Genomic DNA, 23054 nt, shown 5'->3' on the forward strand with positions numbered 1-23054 from the left:
GATTTACAAAATTCTAACTTTTAAACACAAAATGCTTTTTCAATTCTTTTCACTAAGTGCACAGATTATTAAATCAATGCAAAACGTTTTATGCTTTCCAGCATCACAGTAATAATGTACCTTACTAAACTTTATCATCAATACAGAATGGAAAAAGTAAACTGATGCAGTGAAGTTCAGTCACAGTCATTGTTTTGTTTTTATTGTCTTTGTCTCTCATTATCTATACCTCATTCATTCATTATTTAATAATCATTTATTGGGTTATACAGCATGCCCAATAAATAAAATGAAAGCCTTACAAAATCATGCTGCACTGCATCTTTTCAAATACTGACTTCTGCACAAAAAACATATTTTTCTTTCTTGTTACTCTTTATATAATCTTGAGGAAATGACCACTGCAGAGTCTATTGATGAGAATGAGTTACAGTTTACAGTGTTTTATTATGACTGCAACAATGATTAAAATGCAATGATGAAAATAGACAATATTGTGATGCTCTGATAAACTTACTGTGTATCTTATTTGATTCAGAATCTGATACACTGGTGTAAAAATTGAGCCAAAGCAAGTGTAAAACACTGTAATCCTAGCACACAGCTTCTTGATCATTTCAAACAGCAGTAAGTCTGCAGTGTAAAGTGAAGTGTCTGGTGTACCTGAGGCCGAGGCGGTGCGGGACCAAGGCTGAGATCTGTCTGGATGGCAGACAGCGGCTGCACCCTGATGGCTGGCCTCTGGTACTCGGGGCTGGAGCTGACAGTACTGTAGGCGGGGGGACCGGCGGCGGTTTGCCTCTGGAGGAGCTGCAGGATGGCCTGAATATCTGCTGTCATCTGGGACTCCAGTCTGACGGCCAGACGAAGAACAAAACATGGAAGAAAATTAAAAATTCCAAGTCTTCTTCCTGAAAATCTGCTCAAAATGTTAGTGGCTAAGGACAAATAAATGTAAGGATATATCATCCTGGTCTGATCTAGTGGTGAATACTTTAATTTATACAGCAAATGTCACTTCCTCAAAGTCAAAATGAGTGTTGAGAGTTGATTATTGAGATGCTCAGTCTTCTTAATCAATTCTGATTTACATGCTGATGACAAACAGGTGTTGAGCTGCTGCTCAATAATGTGTCAGTCAGATATGCAAACGAGCAGCATCACCACACACGATAAACCTGAACGGCAAGAACAAATGAATAAAAAGACTAGTGTTTCAAATTAGTCCTCTGCTGGTGATGTAATAATTATGATGATTAAAGGCCTAAATGATGCTGAACATTACTGACGGTGGTTTAATCGATCCTGTAAAATTCCCTCAAAACAACTAATGTTCAACTGTCATCTGGTGTCTTTTTCATCTCCACCGTGTTGCAGTGCTTATGTATCGTCTGTGTTTCTGTCATCGCTGCACTGGCCTATTTTCTCCACGGGGATCAATAGTTTCATCTCATCATAGTCAAGAAAAGATTTGCCTGACTGTCAGCCCTGTAATTAATGTGATGTATGGTATTATCTTTCGCCCTACTTTTCTCTAGAAAAAAAGTAAAAGATATGACCGTACAGACGCTACCAGTGTGGACAATCAATAGGCGCTGAAATGCATGAATCCCCAGATGGATGGAGTCTGAATATTGTATATTATCTGTTAAAAACTGGATGCCAAAAAGCATTCTGTCCATGTGCACAGTGCCATCATTATGAGATGGTGGGTGGTTGATCAAAACCAATACCAAACACTAGGGGGAGACTCAAACCTTACAACTGCACACGGTTTGCATATTATACTGTAGTTGCTAAGTGCTTCTGAGATGCGTTTCCTCTAGTAAGATGAGCAATTCTGTCATGTAGGCCTGATAGAGGAATGATTTGCAAATTTAACAGCACCAGAGTGTCACAGATTTGTGTGGAAATCAGTTTGACTGTGCAGTTCCGTATGAAATCTTTCCAAAAAGGGAACCTTTTCAAAAGGAGATTAGAGTCTCTGCAGCTCAAAGAGGAACTGGAGTCTGATATTTCCTGGAAAGTTTCAGTGCAGAATGCATGAAGAGCAGGTACCGAAATACCAACACCTGCGCTGTGTCATCTCCTAATGCAGCATGTTACATCATGGCATGGAGAGCCTGAGATGGTGAATCACCTTCTCTTCACCCCGCACTCTTTTTCAGTCCAACAGCAAAAAAAAAAAAAAAAAAAAAAAAAAAGAGAGAGAGAGGAGACACAGACACAGCAAATAGAGCGAGCAGAGACTCTCCAGCGTAGAGGGGGGATGCCTCCTTGTCGCTTTGCCAGGTGTCGGTGTTGCTCTTTAGAGGACAATAAGTGCGAATAAACACTTTGGCTCCAGCTTGTTTCTGTTAAATCAGGGTTTGGGGTGCAGTGGACATGCCTGCTGCCTCAGACAAATACTTCTGCAGGCTCTCACCCTAACCAGCATAAATTGGACCAATGATGTCTGGCTGTTGGGAGACTCGCTGGCACCTGGTGACTGATTCTACTGGGAGGCAAATGGTAAATCAGTGTGCAGGATCATGGAAACAAACAAACAGCTCTTTCCTCCACATCATTATAAGTCTGTGTTTTCACTGAGGAACATCCCCAAACAACTGTTTTTCCTGATTCTCTCCATAACTGCACCAAAACTCTGCAACTTTGCCGTGACATCCACCGTCCCGACGTCACAGGATGACGTCAAGAGACTTTGCAAATGTGTCTGCATCTCGTGGCTGCACGCTATAAATAGACGGCCGCTGACTGTCTGCCTCCCCCTCATCTGTATCAGTGCACCAGCCTGGAATCTCTGCATTAACGCGGCCGCAGCGGGTGTCTGGCCTAAAATGTCTCCGTGCACGTTTTTCCAGCCAATTACAGGCAGAATCACGAGGTTCATGTTGCAAGCTCTGAAATGTTACTTTGTTAAAATGAAGTCGGCGGATTGAAGAAAAAAACTAATTGTAGGAAACTAAACCGAAGATCATCCCGAAGGTGTCTTCAGTTATCTAAAGGTCAATGGCCTCATCTCTTAAATAACATATTTTGTGCTTCAGACTTCAGCTCAAAGTTTGGATTGGATTTATTATTAAAAAACATGATTTTCTTTTATTTCTATTATATCCCTGATATATGATTGGATCGGAGATGAGGCCAGAAAAAGCCTCTCCATCCTCACTGTTAATAAGAATATTGGACAATATCATCCTCATATGTTTCATCTCAGCTGTATCAGATGTGTCCCTGGATGTTAATGAGGAGCATTTTAACTTATGTGCTCTCAGTCTGCGGTGTTCTCATTTTTTCCAGTCGGGCAGCTGCTTAAAACAATCTCCTCATTACAGGTGTAAATGTTTTGGTTTGACATGGCCCGACACGGTGTTTCCTCTCCACCCCTCATGCCCCTCCGCACCTGTTGAGGTGCTGCTGCAGCAGGTCCAGCCGTTGCTCCACCTCTCCGTAGGTGAGGTCTGTGTCGCTGTCGTCCTCCCCAGCTGGCGTCTCTCGACACTGAGCTGACTCTTCCGCGCCCTCGCCGGGACGCTGACGCACCCACTCGTCTGCGTGGAGCTCTGCTGGGAGACGAGTGTGTGCAAAACAGACATGAGCGCACACACACACAAACACACACACACAGAGACAGAGGCACAGGGTAAATGATCTGTGTTATTAGAACAGTGCCTCAAGGGAACCGTCTTCCTGTGTTGTGCCTTCTCATCATTTAGCTTTACTAAGCTCTGATCAGCTTACCGCGCCTCCTAAATCCTAACATCTAAACACACACATGATTCTGGTTTACAATCGCATCCTCAGTGGGGGTTTTTTTTTTGTTGCCTTTCCTTTGGGTGTCTGTGGATGTGGAAGAACAGCAAGTGATCGCTGGAGATTTAATTGACATCTCCTGTATGTTGTTCTTGCCGGGCTGTTTAAAAGAATCAATATCACTCTGCTTTCCGCTCTGCCAGAAATCCTCTTATGGCTTCAACAGCCGAATTATGAGATATTACTATCAAATCAACATGCTGACACAGTTTCCCCGTCTCAGCGTGGAATCATGCTGACTTAAACATGGCAGTTAGGGGACTCCTGCGGCAAAAAGTCATTGTTGTGTTGTTGCTTGTGTACATGAGTGTGCTGGAGCTTTGTTCTCACTGAATGATTTTATGAGTTTATGGGGATTTAAGCCGACGGCCGCTGCCTCCGACGGGAGGTCGTATGAGGTCAAGCCGCAGACACAAACTGTGTGTGTTTGCTCAATATGTAGCGGCAGGCAGACGAGGAAAGTGAGGATTTCTCTCAAAGCTTGGCGGGGATCTCGATCCCAGACGCTGCTCTTTGAATTGAGGCTGCTCAGTAAAGCCTGCTGCTCCGACTGGCTTAAGCGCACTGGATTTCATAAACTATCTGCCAGCTCTTTACTGCACAGACGACCCTTAACATTCTTTGTCTGGATGGCTGTAACTGAACAAATAATTACACCGCTCATCTCTGAAATTTTCCAAAAAAGATTTCATGTGACCTAACTCACGTGATACAGTAATGTCAACAACATGATTTTACCTATTGTGTCCGGTATATTCTTTATTTGGTTATGACCTACGATCGCAAGGGGTGACCCTGGTTGCTGGATATAATCCTCTTAGGTTTTATTACTGAGTGGGTTTTAGGTTTCACCGTAATGACACATAATCCTTGTTTCGATTTTTAATAGGTGTGACATTCACTCTTCTGGGGCTTAGGGATTTTTGGGTTTTTCTAAATTAACTTCGGAGCCAATTACCATTCTGGATTTAAACTTTGGAGGACAAGCTTGCAGATTCAGAGGAAATTTCGAGTCTGTTTGAACAAGACCGTGATTTGCTTTTTGTAGATGTAATTAAAACGGTTTCCCTTTGTTATTTTGCTGTTTTTTGATGTTAGGGCAAAAATAGAAGAATCTGTTTAGGAATGACAAGGAATAAGAAAAGCTTTTGAAGAGTGCTGCTCCCTTTTTTTTTTCCTGACCTAAAAATAAATCCCTGGTTGCTAAATAAGAGACTGAGAATGAAAACTAAAAGGAATAAATAAGGTGTTTCCGTCGTCATCACCTTTATATGTGTGGCTCTGCGTGTTTGTGTCTCCAGCCTGCGCGTCAGGTGCGCTGCTGAGCCCCAGGCCCAGGGCGTGGTCCCTAACCACCGGGTAGCCCAGCACGCCGGAACAAAGCGGCCTCTGCTCCTCTTCCTCCTCCCTGCCTTCCTCCTCCTCCTCCTCCTCCTCCTCTCCCTCGTCGGCCGACTCTCTCTTCTCCTCGGCTGCTGTGGAGGCGTAGATCTGCCTCCTCTGCTTGGTGTTGCAGTATGTGGCCACTGGCTCCTTGTTGTGGGAACCTAGAGGGAGAGATGCTAATCAGTAAATCTGCTGGGGGAACACTGACTTCTCCGGCAAAGGCTTCCTTTGGGGGATGTTGGGTTGCCTCATTATCTCTGACAACAGGTAATGTTTTGCTTTGGGGTTGAAACGAGGACAAACAATGTTAAAGCAGAACTTAGCAGTGAGCCTTTTATCTTCTGAACTACGTCAGAGGCTTTATGTCATTCTAAACGTGTCTTTACAAGTCAAATATGAGTAAATTATTAACGCTCTTGTTCACTTGGCAGCTCGTCAGGCTGAATACTAAATCTTCACACCTGATGGATTCGAGCAGGACACGCCGGCTGCTGGACTGTGAAATGGACTGTTAGGTACATTCTCCGTCCTCTGTTGTGTTATATTGGGAGATGGTGATACTGTATTCAGATGGCCTGTAACCATGGTGACCAATTAGATTTGCCTGAATCGAAGCCAAACTGCCGAATGCTGCTGTGTGGAGGCTCTGTCTCCGAGTCCCAAGTCTCCTGGCTGTTGGAAGTCAAATTACAACTGCTCCCACGGTGCGTCCGCTCTCGCTCAAACACAGTGTATCCTGTCATCTGAAAGCTGCTACAGTCTGAGGGCAGAGGAGGCTGCTGTGTTTATCTGTAGTGTAACAGATCTGAAGAGAGGTTTTTCTAGACAGTATACACATGTCCTGTGGAGTGTTTAATAAAGCCGGCTCAGAAAAGCAGAATATATTCTGACATAGAAAAAAATAGAGAAAGAGAGAAATACCTTTTTTAGTGATTTCAAACATGACACATCATTATTTAGGTTACACGGCACTAAAAGGAAGATCCCCACAGATACAAGAGGCAGCATTAACCACTGCACTAAACTACTCTATAAACCTCATCTCATAAATAATTATTGAAAAGATTCCATGCTTAGATGTTAAGATAACATGTAGAGCAATTATTGTAATTAATCTTTGTGCTCAGTATAAACTAAACTTGACAGATGGTTCACATGTGTGTCACAACTAGACTCTCCCACTGCAATGACATCATTACCCTACACCTGTACACACAGACTGGGTGAAGCATTGTCTCTGAGGTCGTGTTTTAGGCGGTTTGTCTTAATCTCTAATGGTGTTGAGAGGCTGAAATGTTGGTTAGCTAAATAAATGATGTTGCTATTAGCAAGTGTTGGAAGAATAGCTTTATGATTTAAAAAAAGCAGTTCAACAGTAGGGATGCTGTATCTCACACTGACCTGTGGAGGATTTCCTTTTGTAAGACACCCGTCTTCCACAATTGACGTCATCCATGTTAGAATCGGTCGCTTGTGGATGCGTCGTCTGTAAACAAGGGATGCAAATCAATGTATGGTCAGACCATTTCAACTGTAATAATACATAATAATACATTTGGTGTTAGTGAAGTGGTCGAGTCTGTCATCTCTGCTGGTCTAGGATCAAATCTTAACACAAAGTTAACTAAGGAACAGAAACTACTGCTTATCTTGTTGGAGAACCATATATCTCCTGTTTTTGATGTAATTCTACCAGAAACTTCTCATGTGTCTCTGATACTCTGTGTCCCTCTCTTCTTTCCAATTCTCTGAATAAATAACAGAGGGCCAACACAAAGTGCATTTCCCCATCTCTTTAATAGATAAAAGTGACTAATGTGGATTCTCGTACACGTAATGCCACAGGCCTTGCACATATTGCCACAACACTCAGTTCATCATGATTATAGTCTACATCATGTCCTCTGTCAGTAACGTCCACCCCATCCTTAGTGCTTGACTAATACTCTGGCAGATTAAAAAAAATGTCTGAATTAGCCAGCGGGCTTCCATTCCCACAACCATGGATAAATTGAAGCAATAAAGAGAATTAATAAAGAAGCTATTCATCCATTTTAAATGGACATGGCAGAGATATGGTGCAAGGAATAGATTGTTTAATTTTAAGTTAATGGGGTATACTAAGAGCTTTTTACTGTACTAGATTGATTTTAAATAATCAATTTCACTGCTTCCTAGATAGGTCTTCAGAGCTTGGAATTGGTGGTGGGATTGCTGATTACCTTGGCGTTTTCATCACGGAGGTCAAAGGTCAGCTCCAGGTTAGTGAGGAAATGGTCAGCGAACTCTGGATACATGTCAAGCACCTCTAGAATCTCCTCCCTCTGGATGGTGTGGAGGTCGCAGTAGCTCAGCGCCCGCACATCTGCGCAGGATTTCCCCGGCTTGGTGTACAGGTGGATCATCTCGCCGAAGATGTCGTTCTTGCCTACGGGGAAGAAACATGCAAGTGGGAGGAGGAGGAGGGTGAGAGGAACTGTCTCCTTTCAGCTAATTAAGGACATAAACTTTTCCCCTCATCTATTCTTGGCTGTCTTCTTAAGGAACAGGATCTTCACAGAGGATAAAGGGGCAACTTTAGCGGCTGTTATTTCACAGGTGCTGGGAGAACTTGCAGTTGAACAGTATGTAGTACAGTATGTGATGACCTATAAAGAGACAGGCCACCTGGCAGAGAAGAGTGAGAATGTAAAAGAGGCTAAAGGGCATCAGCTATCTAAAAACGGATTTACACACACAGGCCCAACATTCCTGTTTGTTTAGTCAGAAATAAACTGCATGGAATAGCCACAGGGTTTACTGTGCTTGCTTTACTCAAGTATTCTCAAGTATTATATATCATACATTATTCATGAAATCAAGTCCTATGAATAATGGACGTTCCCAAATACTGCTGTGTATTTAGTTTACTTGTGTTTGCAGAAGGTAACATTTGTCTTGTTCACAGCATTGCAAGTTGAGTAATTAAGTTATAAATTCATGAGTTAGAAAAAAGCAACATTTTGATCATATTATTAGTGTGAGCATGTTCATATTATATTACATGATCATATGGAAATGATGTAAAAGCATGATAGTGTGGAAACGCAGTAATCAGCAATTCTCTTGCAGAGAAAATGTGCCGAGTCGTGTGTAACCTACAGCTTCAAACATCCATGGTTCTCGCTCATCATGACCTTGTTGTGTCACTGGCTTTCACCAAACCTTATTGGCTGGCTGAAAACAGTCATTAAAAGAAAAACAAATACGTAAAAGACTTAGTTGGATGCACCTGCCGGATGAGGAGAGAGAAAAACGGAGAGGAGATGAGATTTACAGTGATTACATGTGGATGCTGTCGATAATGCTGTGCGGCTCAGTGGCTCCTGTCATAAAGCACTCTATCACGCAACACTGACAACCTTGTGAAGCTCTACCTTCCTTTCTCCCTTTGTCGTTTAACTTCTTTCCTGAATTCCTCAATTTGCCCCCTTCTTTTCCTTCTACTCCGCCCACTTGCTCAGCTTACCATCCTTCTCTGCTTCTATTGTCATCTATCTCTATTTGAAAGCAATCATGCTCTCTTTTTTCATCTACACGTATCCTCTGTTACTCTCATCCCACCAGGTGTCCTCCCCCACTCTTTTCTGTCCTTTCCCTTCATCTGAGGCACGGCTGTGAGGCGGCAGCAATCACAATGTTCTTTGAAGTAAGTTATTAGAACATACCCAATAGGGATCTCAGCTGCCAACCCAGCCATATCGCAACAGAAGGGAGCCATCTTCATTTAGTTGGCCCACCCGTGTCTTCCCTAATGGAGAAGGGTTCAGGCAAAGCTAACCAGGCTGTAATGACAGAACTATCAGGCGTGCTACTTTTAGCTCCGTACTGGCTCATCTGCAGAATTCACTGGGCTAATTAGACATGTTTAGGTGTTTTATGTGGAAGAACCCTGAATGAATGTCACTTAGGTTTCTTCATTATGAGTGTGTACATGCTGTGTTTAAGGATATTGTTTTTTACATTGTTCTCAGCACTGGCATTCCTCACATCCTCAAACCTGATATTCTACAGACAGACAAACAGTCTAATGGATACCTTTTTAAATATGTGTGTGTGCATTGGATGGTATGCAGAGTTCCTGGTTTATAGTGTGTTCTTTTCAATGAGATTACATACAAAGTTAGTGCAAAGACTGAAGCGAATATGCGTCTATTTGTGCCAGGTGAAGTGAATGACGTGAATTACACGATGCAAATGATGCAAATATGTGAAATTTGCAACACGAATGGCACAAAATTCACTTCTTTCGCATAATTGCACAAGTTGAAAATATTCAACTCTCTATTTTTCATTGTCATATATGATTTTAAATTGTCTAATATCTCCCATAGGTGTTCAGCTGGGTTGAGATCTGGTGACTGTGAAGGCCATAGCATATGATTCACATCCTTTTCAAACTCATCAAACCATTCAGTGACCCCTCGTGCTCTATGACTTGGGGCATTATCATCCTGGAAGAGACCTCTCCCATCAGGATAGAAATGTTTCATCATGGGATAAAGGTGATCACTCAGAACAACTTTGTATTGATTTGCAGTGACCCTTCCCTCTGAGGGGACAAGTGGATCCAAACCATGCCAGTTAAATGCCCCCCACAGCATAACAGAGCCACTGGATCTCCTCACCGTAGGGGTCAAGCATTCAGACCTGTACTGGTTTTTCCTTTAATTTGTCACCATCTGTATTATTTATATGACTCAGCGGGAACTGGAAAGCTTATGATTTCTGATGATCCTGCGATTTTTACTGGTCACCAGAAAGGTCGAAAACAAAAAAACCCTTGGGTTTCTTAATGCACATAGGAGTGCTGACACCAACCTCATGGGTCAACAAACGCAAATAATGTAATGTTGATGACCTCATGAGGTCATTTCAATTCACGGGCAAAGGTCTGAATTTTAATTAACAGCAGACCCACCCAGGATGGCTACCACAACATCGTCTTTGAGGATTTCGATGGAGCCACGCGAGACAAAGTAGAGCGCAGTGAGTACATCTCCGCCGTGGACAAGGGTGTCTCCAGGGGGCGCGTGAGTGGTCTTGAACCTCATGGCCAGGGCCCGGAGGCAGCCCTTGGTGGCTCCACGAAATGCCTTACAGCCCTGCAGGAGGTTCTTGTTGAGGTGGAGGCAGATATCTGCCTGCAGGCACTCTGGGAAACCCTTCAGGACCTGAGTGTGAAACACGGGTCAAAGCAGACAGAATCATGATCAGATGTGATCTGATGTAGAGGTATTGTTTTTAGAAGCTGTAAATGTATGTTGAGTTTGGATTTGGGTGAAGTTGCAGATCAAATTGACTAGATTTCCAGAGAAATTTGACACAATTGCCACTTGTGTTCTTTCCTTCTTCTCAAAACCTTATAACCTGCAGTAGAAACAGCCTGCAACGTTTTTCTACACAGAGCTGCAATTTATTGTTTTGCTCAGCCTTTCAGCAGCTTTAGATGAGAGACAAGACAGAACGTTTAAGAATTGAGAAGCTGCAGATAAATGACAGCACAAACTGAAAACACAGGCTTAATGTTCATAACGTCTTCTCTCTATGATGTTTTTACACATTTTTGAAGAGTTTCACTGCCTTTATGTACTGCAATGATGGAACTACTCTATGAACCATAATCAGGTGCATGTAGAACCAAAAATAACAATATTCAGTCTCGTCTGTCTATTGAAATATTCCTCAATACTCTGACTCATAATCTGCTATGTGATTTAAAAAACAGAAATACCAAAATTTTAAAGCTTGTGCCAACAATGACTGCTCCAGCATTCCTACTCATCCAAGAACTGAGTTACCCTGGGAGACTGTTGAAAATACAATGAAAATATTTGAAAAAGAAATAATTTTAGCATTTTCTATAAACTTAACATTGTTAGTGAGGACTTTCTAATACATAAAAAAGATTTATAACACACTTACCCTTTAAAGACAAAGATACAGTGACCACTGACAAAACAACTAATGATCCCCGGACAACGTGACCTGATTGTAAATAAGAACCACATTTTCTTTCAAATTTTAAGACCATAACAGACACTGGAAGGCGAAGAAAAGGGCTATGATGAAACATAAGGCACATTTGAAACAAGAAAACACTTGTTATCTTTGTCATTTTCACATGAAATACAATGTGCAAGTGACATAGAGCAAAGAAAATAGCCTCAACTGGTATTCTGGCTCTGACAGGCTTTTTATTGTTCTGAACAAAAACTGATCAGTAGATTTGGAAAGGAAAGACTGAACAACATTTGGCAAGCGCAGGTGCCACCGCGGAGCGTGCAGCCAAGCCTCCCACAGTGGGAGGGAAACCTGGCAGTGCCCAGCGAGGCTATGCCCACTCTCATAGGCGTCATTCACTCTGTCTCTGGTACCAGATGAATATCATGGGGCTGTGTTTGAATACACAAATTTCATGCAAAAGAGACCTCAAGGCGGGCCACATGCAAGTCTACCAGTGATAGACGATTACTGTGGCCAGCGAGAAACATTCAGTGTAATGTGTGTTCTGCAATAACTAGCATGCATAAGTAGATACTGTAAATCTATCTATGATGTAGCATCACAGCAACAGTTTACAGTATGGTTATGCATTCATGTATGTACAGTACGTTGTGTAACAGATGAGACACTGAGGGAACATGCCCTCGAATAACATGCATGTGTTGGACAATAATAAAACAACTATATATCAAAAACCTACAGAGTAATGCTATATGCTATCTTCTGTACAATAAAGCTAAAGGCTAACAGCTCAAAGCATTCCACTACCACAGTAGTATCAGACACAGCTAGATGATGCTCTACCACTGGGGAACATTCATATCAACACTAGTTGTGTTAACACATGTACCTCCTGCTCTTACCAGAGTGGTGGGGTCATTCCATTTGACATGAGGCAGACATGGAAAAGACAAACTTATATAAGTACCATGAACAGTATCGTGATGAGAAAAGCCGTAGTTACTGGATGCATAAACAGTAACTGTGGCTTTCATTTACTTTGTGGCTATGACTGAACATTGCACAGTATAATCGTGATGAAAACATTATACTATGCTGATGACATAGCGAAATTGCTTCAGGTTGATGTGGTAAGAGCATTTTTTTGGGGGGAACAGATTTGTTGAAACTGAGCAGAAATGGTGTTCATCAAACTCACACAAATGATATTGGGAGGGAGAGAAGAAGCAACAGAACAAAGGAAGAACAAACTTTAACATATATTTCTTTTACCATTGTAAAAACAAAAGCTAGAGGCTTGCCAAATACACAAGCCTCCCTACTGAACACATACACAGATACACTGGTGCACACACTCCTCTCGTACCATATTCATGTCGATGCCGTTGGTGTACGTCCAGGCGTGTTGGAAGTACTCCTCCAGCCGCTGCCTCAGTGGGTTTGGGATCTGGTGGAAGCGGATGAATTCTTTGACCCGTAGCATCTGAAGATGATACCTGGCTGTACCTGAATACAACCTCTGGATGATGGCTGACACGTTCCCAAAGATGCTGGCGTACATTAGAGCTGAGAGAGAAGCCATACATGTGTCCATTGAGCCATGGTGATTAAGGCTGCTCATATACAATACCTACTTGTTCCTGTGTTTCTTCCAAAAGAAAAAACTGTTGCTGCTGCCAGAAATGTAAAACATATCACTTTCTGTGTGTCAGCATTTTCCCAAGAAAAAAACCTACCTGACAGCAAATGTAAAAGCTTTAATGAACTGAGCATGCATTAAATCACTATTGTGCTTTACCTGGTAGTGATATCAGTTCATTTATTTAGAAAAGAATGTTGTGGGTCTTTCCTTTTTAAAAACAGCATGTTTTAAAAAACTATTGCAGTCCACTTAACAAGGATAAAAGGAGACACGTGCAAACAGATGTTTCATGGCGTGTATCAGTGTGAGTGTAAAATGTATTGTGAATGTCTGCTTATAGATTCTCAACAGCTACATGAAGTACTATGTGTGCCAAAGCTTCCTTACTCATACAACGCTGATTACAGAGGGCTTTGGCAATAACAGGATCAAAATACTGTATGTAAAGTACTGTGACTCAGCTGTCACTCACATCCAATTAGCATGACGCAGATGGAAAAGATCTTCTCAGAGTTGGTGTTGGGGGACACATTCCCAAAGCCCACACTGGTTAGACTGCTGAAGGTGAAGTAGAGCGCTGTGACGTACTTATCTTTGATGGAGGGGCCTGAGCTCGGGTCACTGTAGTTGTATTTTTTTCCTAGAATAAATCACAATAATCGGCACATGCAGAAATTACACACACTTTCAGCCTGATTGTGTTTGGCATGCTTGAAACTTTTAAAGAAAAACAAAACTATGATTGTCACCTATAGACACGCCCAAATTGTCCAGCCAGCCAATCTTATGCTCCAGGTAAGGCTTCTCCACATTGCCAATGGCGTACCAGATGCAGGCTAACCAATGGGCGATGAGGGCAAAGATGCACATGAGCAGCATGAGGACGGCGGCACCGTACTCTGAGTAGCGGTCCAGCTTACGGGCTACACGTACCAGCCGTAGGAGACGGGCCGTCTTCAGCAGACCAATCAGAGTGGTGGTCTAGGGTGGAAAACACACACATACATGGGAATATAACACATTTAGTAAGTCGTTTACAAGTGTGAATTGCTGAACATGTCATCCCCTAAATGACAGTGGAACTCAGGTGGGATTTAGTAACATTCAATGTTTTTTTCTTAACATTTGCTGTAATAATTTGACATTTTAAGTGCCAACCAGTGGAATTTGAAGTACTGGAATACACTGAAATGTATTTTAGTGTATTATTTCTTTCTGGCTAGAGGTTTCTGATTTAATTTCACCCAACAGGGAGCAGCAACAGAAAAAAAAATCCGGGTCAAATATATCTCTAGACATTGCTAACCTTTTTTCCAGCAATCAAAGTGAACAAGTTGTTTGTCCTATTTCAGTGTCAAGGGTTGGGGTAAGGGTCACAAGGATGATCAGCTCAGGATTAGAGATTCAAAAACATATGTAGCTCAGGAATGCTTAATCTTATTCATAAGCCACATGTACTGTAGTAGACACACAGACTAGACAGTCAATCATGCCTGGATCATTCCTGCAGCTGTAAACAGATCTTTCAAGGTCTCAGCGTCTCTCAGTGTGAACACAACCTGACTGACTAAGAAATTGCTGCCTGTGGCTCTAAAATCATGAAAGTCAGTATGAAACTGGCTTTTAGTGGAACAGACTGCCATGCAAATAAGCGTATGAGAGAGAGCGAGAGTTTGGTGATCCATCTGTTGGCTGATGATGAAGCATTTTTGTATTACTGCATATGATGAATGGCAAAATTAGCTCTAAAAAGCCAAAATATCGGCAGCTTGGAACCTTTGTCAAAGCTTTGATGCCAACCAGTGGGAGGAAAAACCAGCATCTAAGCAGCCCCTTAGAATGCATATGCATGCACACACACACACACAGATCAGACACAAGCGGACGTGCGTGCATACATTACAATGTACACACACTGCCTTCTGTTCAAAGCACTTTAATCCTCTCATCTTGATTTTCTGGCCTGACTAAATTAACACACAGACTATGGGAAGGGAGTAGGGGGAGAGGGGAGCAGAATACAGCCATGACACAACTCCGATCTATTAGTGTTTTGCAATCTGTAAACACAATAAGTGAGACTTAGAGAATGCTAATAGGTCCTACCACTCCCTATCGCGCCTGACAATTATCCTAATATCCTTGGGGAAATCATTACTCACAGCCTCCTGCTGTAATTGTGCTTCCTCACATCTATACTTGCTTATTTACGCCTCTTGCACAGGTGAGAATAAATACAAAACGGATTATTAACGTATTAAAAGCAGGAAGGGGGCTGGTGGATTTTTATTTTTTCGAAGGAAGATGATTAATGAGGTAGAAGTGTGCCTCCTTCATGGTGAGGAAGAGCGCAGTAGCTGCTTCTGATGGGTCCATTAAAAGAGCCTCAGTCCTCCCAATCTCACCCCTAAATCACCGCCATCATTCACCGCTGTGTATGCAGCCAGCGCCCCCCTTCACTGACAACTGAGCGAACAGTGAATGAATCATACATAGAAGCAGATGAGCCCTAAATTATCCAGCGAACGTCGTCTGTGAGCGTGCACCGCCTTAGGTGTAGCTTTGCTGACTCCATCTGAGCGACCTGCACACATGACAATGCACATGCTGTCTGATGTGGTCCGCACAGTGTAATGTTGATTAAAATCTGGGCTTACAGTAAGTCAGAGGCGTTTGGGGCTGAGGAGGGAAGCTAAAGCTTCCATTAGCAACCAGCTGTATAAAACATATCCGCTGATTATCCCTCTGGCCATCTGCCACTCTGGCTTTCCAGACTCGCCTGGCCACTTTAAAACACCAAGAGTTGACCAAGGTTGTGATGTAACCTTTTGACACTGTGTACTTGAACACAACGTGGTATCAAATAATCATGGTCTTCTCATGTGAAATTACCTATTATGCTACATTATAATGGGCATATGTGCAGATTCTTATGTCTTGCTACTGTACGTGTGTTATTCTGAATAATGTGAAGATTTCTTCTGCAAGTAAATTAAAACTTCAGTTGCTTTTTTTCTTTTTTAACAAACATTATTTCACCTGAACATTACCGTTTTAGTTAAACTTATATGAGCACTCCACAGAGTTTACAGTACTCATGTTGAGAACTACTCAGCCTGTGAAAACACTTTTATAATGTTTTCTGTTACTCAGGAGAGAGCTGTCCAAAGTTTGACAAATCTTGACATGTTGGGCTTAGAGACTCAAAATGTTTAATGCCTGTGTTGCAAACCGGAGATGTGGACTGCATTATGGGAAATGGAGAGTTTTTTTCCTTTTCTTTCTTTTTGGGTGTATCCCTTTACCCTTACTTCTAACCTTTACATCCCCATTGCTGTCAAATGTTCACAAGTGATCACATTTTTTGGGGGGATTTTTCATCAAATCTGAAAAGAGAGCAGATATAATGTACACAGCTACAGTATATCATTGTTTGAGTGAACAGGGTTTAAAATACAACTCTGTTCTGACTGTGCTAACAGCAGAGCGAAAGTGAGATTGAGGGGGCTGCTTGTTACAGTGAACCTGCCTCCTCTTTCTTCTTTGTTTAGCACAGCCGTGGCTGAAGGTTTTGCTGCATAATAGAGTTGGAGTGCATCTGTACAGTCTGCTTAACCCAAGGCAAAACAATACACATTTACACTCTGAATAAACAGTTTGAATGTGAGGGGTGAGGGGTGGGAGGGTGGGGTGGGGAGGGAGTGGGGGCGCTTAATTAAAAAAAAGCTGTTTTAATTTGCATGAGAATGTATAAAAGACAATTTGTGCATGTGGTTCCTCAAAAGGTTAAATTAATATTTGTGAGCATAAACAGCTCTCTCTAAAGGATGAGATCCGATCGATAATATTCATCGACATGATCAACTTTCTGGAACTGCTTCAGCGACAACTAATAAAATTCTGAAACTGTGGACTTATTATCACAGAGCAGCAAAATATATTTCTCTCTGACAGTTTAAGAGGACTGAGCACCCGAGCAATCAACTCATATTAAAGTAATGTCATGGACAATTCTGCATGCCCGAAAAAATCTTAGTTCAGAGCTGTTTGTTGCAGTTGTTTATGTGCACAGATCTACTCTACCCGACCCAGAATTAAAGGGGAAGCATATTTGAATTCTGGTTTAAGGCAAATAAGGCATTAAACCTTCCATAATGGGTGTGCAAATAAGCTCACCTTATCATAATATAACATTTGTATGAAAATGATGGATGAGCTCAAATGAGTCCTGTAGGTAAATTCAGCACCACACCTCTTTCTTTTCAGCCAGCAACACTGGAATCCTACAATCAAAAGAGAATTTCTCATGGGAGAGTTAAAACCTGCCATGTTTCTAATGAAATCAGCAAAAAAAAAAAAAAAAAAAAAAAATCTTGACATATTGTGGGAGATGGTTTCCAGGCAACAAAGGCGCACGAGATTATGTCTAAAAATAGTCACTGTGTCTGCACAAAGAGCTAAAATAACACACCTTAAAGACAAGTGCTAAAACTGTACATGGATGTGTTATTTTCAGTCTCAGCTGGTGATTGGAGGGACTAAAATAACATGAAATACAACGTTTTGTCATTCTGCCCATCCTGACACTGTGTTCTTTGGACACACGAGCTGTAACGGGAACACACATTCTGTCGCTGCACCAGTCATCTGGCTATATGATGAGGACATACATTGTGCCGCGGCGTCGCTCAGCTGTCTGCTCTTTTTTCTCCACCTGTCACTCACTGCCGGCCGTCCAGCCACAGACGCTCACAGGAGCGCACACTTAATGGTAAATAAAGACTGGGCAAACCAACAGACTGACAAAACACACATCAATCTGGGATGTTTCTGTGTGTGTGTGTGGTTGTGTTTAGAGGGTGTGACTTCTCACATCCTGACATCTGGCATTTTCACACATTTTAGAGTGTGTGCTTTTTATCTGTATGTTGTGTTCTGCCTCAATTCCAACCACATTTGGAAATTTTACTTATTCATTACTGAAGAATCAAGACATCACTATACAATAAGTGTCACATACAAAGAAAAGCATTCCAGTGTACATCCATGTTGAGGTTTGTGTCCCTTGTTGCCTGAACTGCTCTCTCTGAGCATTAGATAACTTGCTAAGCCATCTCCCTCAGATGTACATGAACAAAATAGTTTCTCGTAGGCAGAGTGGATAGGGAGGCTGAGACCTTTTTAACTGATTTGGATTGCCCGGGGCCCTTCAGTCTGGCTCTGATGAGAAGAGAAGCAGATGTGACAGCCGAGCGTCAGATTGGGTGAGTAGTCTAAACATTCAAGAAAACAGCTCAGAAACGCTGACTGCACGGAGCTGCGGCCTCGCATCAAAATTGTATTGCGCTTTGGTGGAAAGATGGCGATCGTATCAAAGCAGCTGTGTCCGAAATGGAAATGTTATGTATCATTTAAGGACAAGTTCCTATTAGATTTCATGGAGAAGACAAATCCAGTTGCTCATAGGGTGTGTTGAAAAAGTGTTTTATTTATTTGTTCATCTTGAAATGTGTTATTGTAACTGATACTTTATGGACTTTGCTTTCTACTGTGTGAAGTATTCTAAAAGTGAGTGTGTTTTTTTCACCTGAAAATAAAAAAATAAAGCATAAAACACAAATATGGGCTCTTTCCTTAGGGAATTTTTAGTGTAGAGAAAAAGGCGAGAGGTAAAAGAGGAAGAAGCTAAAAATATAATCCTGCTGTGAAAGAGTTAGGTCATCTTCTGGTCTTCTGAAACCACAAATAACACTTTCAAGAATGAACGAAAAGGATGTTTATTTAGCTTTGACCTCTCACATCGTTTTTTTTCCGGTTGTGAACTTGCAATCTAGACACTATTATAGAAAGAAAAGTTTAGTTTCCTGTCAGAAAATCCAAATTGATGGACAGGCTGACTGATTTGTTGATTGATTCTGAGAGTCTAACAGCCTGCCTCAGAATCATTGGATCATTAGCTCTAATTTTGGCTGGTTGATAATATTGACTGCTAAAGAAAGTAACTGTTACCTCATCTGATCCTGAGCCGAAGATGAGCAGGTCAAATGGGATGGCGGCCACCATGTCTATGAGGAACCAGCCTTTAAAGTAGTGGATGGCAATCTTGGCCGGGTGGCTGACCACTTCCTCGTTGGTGTTGACGTACGTTGTCCTGAAGTTTATAAGGATGTCCACAATGAACATGATGTCCACTATCAGATCCACTACGTTGAGCGGTGAGCAGGAGTAGCCGCACTCCCGCCTCCTCTGCTCCTCGATGTCGTTGAGGAGGAAGGCGGCGGAGTAGGGTGTGAAGATGGCCGTGTAGATGACCAGCAGCAGGATCAGCCAGTCCCACACTGCTTTGAAGGGACTGTAGTGAAGGATGGTACACTTGTCGATGCGTGGCGTTTGGAGCTTGTACTCAGGCAGCACGTCTGCGCCCAGTGAAAGAACCTGGGGAGGAAGACAGAGAATTTATCAAGGTCAGGACTCATTTCACTTACACAAGTACTATTGCTGCTGCACTGCTCTGCTTTCAACCCGAATCATTTATATATTTCACAGGAAAGTGCTATTCAAGTGTTTGCAGGAGACTGAGCCAAGGGTCTTGTTTTAAAGAGGAACTACACTGATTTTGCACATGAAGATCAGGTCACTCGCCATGAGAAGTCTGTAAAAAGTGTTGTAAAATTTCTGTCGCTCTAGAGGAGCTTTCTAAAATCTGAGAAAATAATCCTGATGATGTCAGCAGCTTGAATAGACTACTCCACATTTCACTCATATTAAATTGTCAGACTAACAATGGACAGTTTTTGGAGGGTTATTATCTTTTTTATTCCATGTATCCTTTCTTGTCAAAACTTGGCACCTACATTACCCACAATGCAACTCAACAACCCATAGTTCTGTTGGAGATTTGTGTGTGTGATATGCTAGTAGCTTCTAATATAGTCTTGAACCCCTAGTTGCAAGCAGAGATGAGGAGTGGGCTACAGAGGTTCTTTCTAACTCCACACCCCCAGAGTTTTTTACTTTTCAAACTCGTAGTCCTCAGCCCCAGCCGACACTGACATCACTTGAGTCAATTTATCAGATTTCACACAGCTCCCTCTGGAGCCACAAAAGGCTTTTTACAACCTTTTTCACAGATGCAGTAGTACTCCCTAACACCTGGAAACACACAGTGTGTAAAATCGGTAGATTTCCCTTAGCAGAGAACCTGTTTCACAAACTGACAGTGTTAAGTATGAAAGACGTCAGCAATTACCAGGCAGAAACACTATCAAATTGAAATGTGGGAAATATAGGATCCAGCTTTTTAAGAGCCTGACCCACACTAGGGACTAAAAGTCAGGATATCCTTGTCACGGCTGCTTTGATTTTGGCTGTTTTTCAATCTGTCTCCCACAAGTTCCTCAACTTTGAGAATGTGCAGTGCTAAATCACTGGAGTATCACTATAAGTTGCAATGTTGGTCTTGTAAACAGAGCAAAAGTGCCTGAAAGTCTCCGCTGTATGTCTGCATAACATTTTCATTTAGATGAGGTTAGCATCATGAATACCAAAGGAATTTTAAACATGCCCTATGGTTCAAGAAAATGGGTTTACGTCAGTAAAATGTAAATACAGTTCAATGTAAGCCAACATGCATTAGAATGTCCGTGCCTTTACATTGTTGTGCGTGCTAATATATGAAACTGCATAATGGCACATGACAGAAGATAAGGTCACGTAAAGGTCATGGTTGTTGATATGTATATAATGTGGCTGTAGGAGCTGAACTTCATGAAGACTGCACATACTGTACAATCCTAATACAGTTCACCAGCATTTTCACCAAAAGAAAACCTTACATGAGAGGATTACTTGAGGCATAATTTCCCTCTACCCCAAATAAATCATTCATGGGTTAAGTGAAGGATGAAACAAGAAAAATATGCTTCTAGTCCAACAATTTGAAATTTTAACAATGTAGAAAAGACTTTTTCACATAATCCATATAGGAGCGTGCTGCTTTAGAGTCATGATTTCATAACCTTGAGAAAATCCTAAGATTATATCACGATCCCTTTGGAGACAAAAATATCTGGGATGTGCATCGCTTAGAATCAGAGCAGAAAATAAAACTGCTGCATGTAAAAAAAAAAATCTGCAGAAAACAACCTTTAACAATAACATCAATGTGCATAAAATCATAATGTTTTGCATCAGTGTAGAGGTCTAATCCATTCCTGTGAGCCTGGATGTCACTATCATTATCTCTGTTATTGCAGTTACCATATATACCAGAATAGCTTTTAACATCAATATTACAGCAGCGTCATGGACCATTTCGGATAAGCGTCTCAATGACTTGGAGGTAATTATAGGTGCGGGAGGAGGATACATCTATTCATCTATATGTCTGACACTTCAATAGCCAGGAATGTTTAGGCCACGGCTCGTTCACCGCTGATCATTGTAGTTTTAAAACAGGAATGCAAACAAAGAGAGGCAGGTACAAGTACATGAGCTACAAGGGCAGAGAGACTACTACTCTATGCCAGTGAGCGGGAGAATGCAACAGAAAAGAAGAACCTTAAATGACTCTATTTCGGGCATCCATCATGTATTCCATATCACCTTATCTCTGCTCTGATCACCTCTATGACCCCTGTGATTGAGAGGAGAGGACTAGAGACAGAAGGATGATGTATAGCAGAAGAAAGGGCTGAAGTGTTAATAATTGAATCGGTTATTAGAAACTCCTGCCCTCCGTGTGATGGGGAAGGTCAAACGCTTTTACCCTCTTATATGGGATAACCTTTGAAATCGATCAGAAACCAAAGGACAGACAAAGGGAATGTGTTCTATAATTCATCAGGCTGTCAGTTCATTAAAAGCAGGTGTTTCAGATGCTTGTTTTCATTATGGTCACAACTCAATGTGTAATTGCTGTTGACTTTTAAATAACTGTGCCTGGATTTCAGGTTAAATTGATTTGTTTGAAATCACTAACAAAGAACTGAAACCTGAACAACCTTACTTTAGTACAAACTGAAGTCCTCTCAAAAACACAGTGCTGCTATCATGCAGTTTATGATCAATAGGGATGATACAAACAACATGGTAACTCTGCACTACACCAACAGCTCTCAGCATGCATGGATACATGCATCCAACTCCCTGGGAGGAGTTGCTTGGTTGGCAGAATGACAGTTCTGGATTAACGTGTTGCAGCCAATCTGTTTCTAAATAAAATATCCCATCTTAATTATTTAACCTACCTACTGTAGCTATGTGCACTTGGCACAAATGAACTCTCTCTTGTGGGATAATGGAAGGCTCATTCTCTGTTTGGCTTGGCTTCAAACAATATGCAAATGAGCATTAGCTTTCTTCCCTTCTCCGGTTCTTTTTGGTTTGCACTGTCAGGACTGGCGTATTATTTATAAGAGCAGAGTGTTGTTTCATGTTTCTGTGGTTAATCGCGTGGCTTGCATCTTTAAAAACGATGCATGTACCACCGGTTTGATTCCACAGTCAGCTTCAGATAACTCACAGAAGTTTAAATCGAGACATTAATTGAAAGTAGTGGGCATCTGAGACTCTGTGTGTACACGAGCCGCGTGCTCTGAGACGCTCGGGATGTAAGAAACAGCGTGTGAGCTGGGAGTCTGCTCTCTTTCTTAGCTGACCGGCTTCCTGGGTGCACCCTCCATCTGCCTGTGGTGACTGTGAGGCAGCCAAGGTCAGGAGAGAGCGTGTCTGTTCAGACTCCTTGATCGTGGCTTCAAATGAACTCAGAGGAGTCTGGAGTTGGTTTCAGGACATCTGCTGTTGCTCTGTGTTCTTCACAGTCAGGTGTCTAGAGAACTGTTTACAGACCTAAACTGTGAAAGATGGGGATACAGCGCAATCCCCCCATGGTTTATTTATCTACAGTATTAGTTACTATGATGATTTTGATGCCTAACAGCATGCACTATGCAAAACATAGAAATAACAGCACAATACGTGTTGAAAGCCATATGCTCAGTTACAGCAGAGCAAGAAGGGAGGGAGGAGGATATAGCTACCAGTGTATCCACAGAAACTGCTAATATCCAGGCAGAGCAGTAATTGTAAATAATTGTAAATACAAGGCAGGATAACATTGTGATAACACATTAAACAGTATATTAACTGGCACCACAGAGTGACGGGAAACATGAATTGTGATTAGTGTACAGTCGCATCTTAGACC

At 41.9% G+C, this 23054-nt stretch overlaps 1 protein-coding gene across 4 annotated transcripts in view; it reads right to left on the reverse strand.

Moving 5' to 3' along the window:
• kcnh7 (potassium channel, voltage gated eag related subfamily H, member 7) overlaps nucleotides 1-23054 on the reverse strand; it is a 70402-nt gene that overhangs the window by 3575 nt on the left and 43773 nt on the right. For 3 of the 4 annotated variants that reach the window (XM_044344881.1, XM_044344880.1, XM_044344878.1), the window contains 10 exons: nucleotides 18857-19282; nucleotides 13597-13828; nucleotides 13320-13487; nucleotides 12572-12771; nucleotides 10160-10412; nucleotides 7422-7627; nucleotides 6601-6685; nucleotides 5079-5360; nucleotides 3404-3566; nucleotides 664-853 (listed from right to left, as the gene is read on the reverse strand). In XM_044344881.1, the coding sequence (XP_044200816.1) occupies nucleotides 664-853; nucleotides 3404-3566; nucleotides 5079-5360; nucleotides 6601-6685; nucleotides 7422-7627; nucleotides 10160-10412; nucleotides 12572-12771; nucleotides 13320-13487; nucleotides 13597-13828; nucleotides 18857-19282 (2205 nt within the window). The remainder of the gene's footprint in view (nucleotides 1-663; nucleotides 854-3403; nucleotides 3567-5078; nucleotides 5361-6600; nucleotides 6686-7421; nucleotides 7628-10159; nucleotides 10413-12571; nucleotides 12772-13319; nucleotides 13488-13596; nucleotides 13829-18856; nucleotides 19283-23054) is intronic. The other variant, XM_044344879.1, reaches the window with a different exon arrangement.

The sequence above is a fragment of the Thunnus albacares genome, chromosome 24 (assembly GCF_914725855.1).
Source record: "Thunnus albacares chromosome 24, fThuAlb1.1, whole genome shotgun sequence".
Classification (NCBI taxonomy): Eukaryota; Metazoa; Chordata; class Actinopteri; order Scombriformes; family Scombridae; genus Thunnus; species Thunnus albacares.